This window comes from Juglans regia, chromosome 6, assembly GCF_001411555.2.
Source record: "Juglans regia cultivar Chandler chromosome 6, Walnut 2.0, whole genome shotgun sequence".
NCBI lineage: Eukaryota > Viridiplantae > Streptophyta > Magnoliopsida > Fagales > Juglandaceae > Juglans > Juglans regia.
In genome coordinates this window covers 31,229,904-31,234,995 of record NC_049906.1, presented here as the reverse complement: position 1 = coordinate 31,234,995, position 5,092 = coordinate 31,229,904, and the positions used below count along the sequence as shown (strand labels likewise).

Below are 5,092 nucleotides of genomic sequence, written 5' to 3'. Positions count from 1 at the left end.
GTCTTTATCACACACTATCTATGTGACATGATTTGACTTGAAATATAAATTTTAAAATTTTAAACTTATAAATCAATTTATGTCACGTGAATAGTATAGGCGTAGAATATAAAACGTTGGTATCACATAAACTAATGAAATTTGTTAAGATATATTAAATTGTATTTCTCTTATCATTATAGATCTAAGAGTAAGCTAAGTTTGGATAAAAGAAATTTTTAATCTCATCTAATCATTACGGCCCGATTTGGATACACAGTTCAAATAAAATGAGATGAGATATTTTAAATAGTAGTAAGATTTTTTTAGTTAAGATGAGATGAGATAGTTTGTAAAGTTTATGTATGTTTGAATAGTGAAATGAGATGAGATAGTTTTAACTTTTTAAGATTTGAAAAATGTGGGATTCCCACAGTATTAATAGAGTACCAGAATCCTTGAGATTTTATACTGTTCATGTACTATTAAACACTGTTCATACATTGTTCACGTCAAGTTATATTATTCATTTACTATTTTAATTTGTTCATTGTCACTATTACATTGTTTATTTATTATTTATTTAAGTGAATATTTTCAAAATTTAGAGATGAAATATAATATTTAAATAGACAAAACTCTTAGACACAACCCAAATTGTATATAGATGAAATATTTTATCTATCCAAACTCGATTGTTTTCTTAAATTTTTATATAAAATATAATAAATAATATAATTTTTTTAAATTTTAAAATAATAATAATATTAAAAAATAATATTCTAATAATATTTAATTTGACTTTTAAAATTTCATATCAACTAGCTTTCATTCCTGCCCTAATTCACCTCCAATTTGTCAACTTTTAACATTTCTATTCTGGACAGAAGCAGAGAATCATCACATCCTCCATATTCGGTAGTCCATTAAATATTAATTTTCTACGAGGTTAGTAGTTGGAGAGAGCTAGTGCTGCAACAATGGCGAACCACGATAGCAACGGGGAAATTTTAATGATCGAGGCTCCGCCGCAGCCCTCGGCTCCCACTTGGCCGGGATCATCGAGCGCCGAACTCATCGACGCCTTGCCGTACATCGACGGCGACTACGGCAACGCCAGAGTCAAGGAAGAGGTGGACCGTTTGGTCGAGGAAGAGATGCGTCGGAGCTCCAAGAAGCCTGCTGACTTTCTCAAAGACCTACCTCCTCTGCCCAAGTTCAATTTCGAGGTAACACTTGGCTTCTCTGATACAAGGTCCTTTTTTTTTTTTTGTTATTGAGTGTTTGGATGCCAAGAAATTGATGACGAAGAAGAAATAAATGAAGATAAATTTTTTAGTGATACCCCAGAAGGAATAACATGATGAAAGTTAAATTCTATGTTCTATTTAATGAGAAATTTTCAATTCTTTCATCGTTTGGCTGCTTGGGTAACTAGAGAAAAGGAGAGAAATTCTCGGTGTAATATTAAAATATGGAGTTTTAGAAAACTGGGGAAGTTAATTGGACTCTTGGAGTGTGAGTCGGTTATACCTGTTTGGTTTGTTGAGAGAATTGAGGAAGCGAAAGCAAAGTCAAAGAAACCAAATAACGAAAATAACTATTTACAGAGATATTTGTAATCAAAACATAAAGTTTGGGGTTTTTCATTTCTTTTTTATTTTTGAGGTGTTTCTTGAGTGAACTAATGGAGCATTTGGTCTTTTATTCTTCTATTTTTTATCCAATTGTAATTAGTGGGCGCATTTAGATATAGTTTGTTATTGGTTTGTAGGAAATCATATGGCCATTGTTCATGATTCCTAGAAATCGTATTGTTATTATTATAACCATTTTCAAACGCTATTACATGAGACTACGTGGTATAAGCATCGGTGTTAATGTACAAAAGAGGCAGCAATGCTTTTTCCTCTTTACCTTCCAACTCAAGCCTTTGGCTTCACACATTATTGTTTCTTTTCGGCATTTTAACTTCTGTTATCTGTTTCCTGTCAATTTTTATGGTTCAATGTTTCATATAAGCATTATAGATGAATCCAAATGGCCACTTAAAAAATTGATGTGAGGAATGTAAAGTAGTATGCCTGATTGCGGAGTTTTGAATCTCAGAATAACCCAATGATTGCTAGAGAGTATGAGCGCGTGAGAGCTGGAAAGCCACCCGTGCCTCTTGACAGGTCGAGGTATAATTTAGAACCACCACCTATGAATAAAAGGAACGATGAAACAGCTTGGAAGCAGACACTTCAGAAAGCTCAATGCTTGCTACAGTACCAAATGATCAGGTGTAGTAGTTATTGCAATTCTTGATAAATTTTCGACAACTCTATGGAATTTTTATTGCTGTTTGGAGTATAAATAATTGCTGTTTTGTTCCCATGAGAGATGATGTTGTCATGGGGACAAGGAAGAGTGCAAGCACATATTTTGAGAAAAGAAGCTTTGTAATACATAAGTGGTGAAATGATTCGCTGAAGGTAACTAAAATGCTTGATGTATATACCCACAGTACATACTGTGATGAGTGTAAGCGAAATTTCCTGTGGTTGCTCCAAGCTCAAATAGTTGGAATAGGGTTTTGCTTTTTGTCTAAGTAATTTTTTTTATCGATAAACAATATTTTAATCATAAAAATAGGCATAAGTCCAAGTATACAGGACATGTACAAGAGCATCGCCTGAGCGTGCTAGGCTTTTTGACTAAGTAATTAATAATGCCTGGCTCCTTGTGACTGTTTTTCTATGATACTTTTAATTCTAGGAACTGATTTTTTTGATAAGTTACTTTTTTGATAAGTTACTTTTAATTCTAGGAACTTAATGAGGAGTTTAGGTTCCTTTTTGACATTTTGTTCGTCTTCCTCCTAGCCTACCAGAGTCTTATATATCATTAACTTCTTTATTAAGACCATAATGTAGGTTATTTTACTTATTATTAATAAAATGGTTTCTTTGCAGTCTAGAAAATTTGGACCTGATGGTCAAATATGGTCCAGATCTCTGGAAGCAGTTCATTCAACGATTGGAAGTATTCCTGTCAAGGTTTGTTTGGAAGATTCCATATGCAGTGTAATAATCATTTGCTTCCATTGTAGAAATTGACTCTTTCTGCTTCAGTGACCCGTGTTTCATTGATTATGTTAATTTGTTCACTCACTCTCAAATATCATGCAACTCAAAAGCTTGGTATTATGAGCCAGGATACTAAAATTCTATAGTTTTGCAATGGGAGTATTTTTAAATGTATTTGACACTCCCGCTGGTATCTTGCTTAGGTCAGGCTTGTGGTGGTTTCTTCTTCATCTGACATATTGCTCCTCTAGTTAACTGTGTGCTTCAGCTGAATTTAGACACTTTTAGCCCAAATGTTTCCTTTGGATCATATTGTGAGCTCCTTGGTGTATTTTTCCAATGTTTTGTGCTTAATCTCTGACCTAAGGACTTTAGGGAACTGAAGCTGATTGTAGTGCCCCAATTCATCTCAACCTGTACATCTTTAACTAATAGTTTGCATCAATTGTGATGATGCAGCTTAAGTTGATTAGCTATAATTCTGACTTTCATGGCATAAATAAACTTGTACTGGGGACTGCATTCTTTTTTTCTCTTAATTCATGTGAATATCATATATGCTTAATGCAATGGTGCCTTCTTTCAATGAACAAGGTAAATTTTGATGTTATAGTGCAGGTGTTGTCAGCTTTATGTTGGATTAATATGATAGTACTTGATGCCCTTCCCTTCTCAATTCATGTCTTACTCATTTTCTTATTTTTACTTGTATCATCATTTTCCAGAACGCAAAAATTAGCTCAGGAACAAACTGAAAAGATTGAAACAGTGAACCGTGAAAGAAAATATCATCAGGTGATTCAACTGTCTTTGTCCCATCTAATTTTGTTTCTCAATTCTTTGCTGCATTTAAATATGATAAATAAGCTTCCTTCTTTGAATCATCAGCAAAATACTGCGTATGAGCTTAGTGCTTTGTCCATACAATGGAAGGAGCTTTGTCAGAAAAATATTCAAATTCAAACTGCATGTACTACGATTGAAAATCATATAGAAGAACTGAGGAAAGAAGCATCGGAGAGGTTATATCAATATGCATACTTTTTATGTGTTTCCTTCTCTCTTATGTTAGTTTCAAAACTTATTCATGTTTTTCCTTTCAGAGGCTGGAACCTGGAAGCTGATTTACAAAATGGTTCTGTGTTGCATTCATAATGATCGGGTATGCTCTCTTTCCTGATATCATATTTTTCTTAGATTTGGTGCTATGGCCTCTATTATTTGTTCCTAAGATTTCATATATGTTAATTATTTTGTTTTCCTCGATTGTTCTCTATAATTGTTGTCTGGAATAATGATTAGGGGAGTATCTGTCGCAATGAGAAAAAAGAATACCAGATGAAGACTCCAAGTGACATCAGAACATTGCTTTGAGATGGCATTCTTGATCTATTATAAGTATTAGTTTTGCTACTTTAGGACTTAAGAATTTGATATATGAATTGTTTCTTGTATTATCAATGCATTGATCTATTTTCAGTGGTTTCAACCAGATTAGTGTTTAGACACTCATTTTTATTGACCCGATAGAGAAGTAATATATAACAGTCGTCAAGATACCCATAACCCGTCCCTATTGTCTTACTAGAGGGTTGAACTAGGAGTTTATGAATAGGATTGCTTGCTGAGCCGAGCCGAGCTCCTGCCTGCTCGAGCTAAGTGCAATTAAAAAGAACAAAAAAATAGAGGGGCTATCGAGCTAAACTCAAGCCATTAAACATTGGTTCATATGCTTGGCTCAGGAGACGAGTTTAACAGCATCCATGCTTAGCGTCCCAAATTGGAGCTACTTTCTAGTTTGGGTGGAATATTACTTCCAAAAAAAGGGGCGGTGGAGGGAGTGGAGTATAGGGTGCCTTCTGATGATGGTCTACCTGTTATGCCATCTCTTATTGACCATTCAAATTGAAGTGGCTATATTAGGTTTGTGTGAAACTTGACTCATTATTGGGAAATTATATGGAAAAATTCTAGTAAAAGATGTGTAAATATGGAGGATTATACTTTTTTTTTACAAGTATATGGAGAATTATACTTTACAC

General features: G+C 33.9%; 1 protein-coding gene across 1 annotated transcript; it reads left to right on the top strand.

Annotated features, from left to right (window-relative positions):
• Positions 1-798: 798 nt before the first annotated feature.
• LOC109019629 (pre-mRNA-splicing factor SPF27 homolog) lies at positions 799-4,568 on the top strand. Its single transcript, XM_019001970.2, has 7 exons — positions 799-1,208; positions 2,089-2,264; positions 2,937-3,020; positions 3,776-3,845; positions 3,939-4,072; positions 4,154-4,212; positions 4,353-4,568. The coding sequence occupies exons 1-6, from the start codon at positions 960-962 to the stop codon at positions 4,203-4,205; spliced, it is 765 nt and encodes a 254-aa protein (XP_018857515.1). The 5' UTR covers positions 799-959; the 3' UTR covers positions 4,206-4,212; positions 4,353-4,568.
• The last annotated feature ends 524 nt before the right edge of the window (positions 4,569-5,092 follow it).

Bases quoted from the DNA above. Each gene is read 5' to 3' on its own strand.
- LOC109019629 (XM_019001970.2), top strand. From the start codon at position 960: ATGGCGAACCACGATAGCAACGGGGAAATTTTAATGATCGAGGCTCCG. The intron at 1,209-2,088 runs GTAACACTTGGC...TTTGAATCTCAG, and splicing joins TGCCCAAGTTCAATTTCGAG to AATAACCCAATGATTGCTAG. The intron at 3,846-3,938 runs GTGATTCAACTG...TTGAATCATCAG, and splicing joins GTGAAAGAAAATATCATCAG to CAAAATACTGCGTATGAGCT.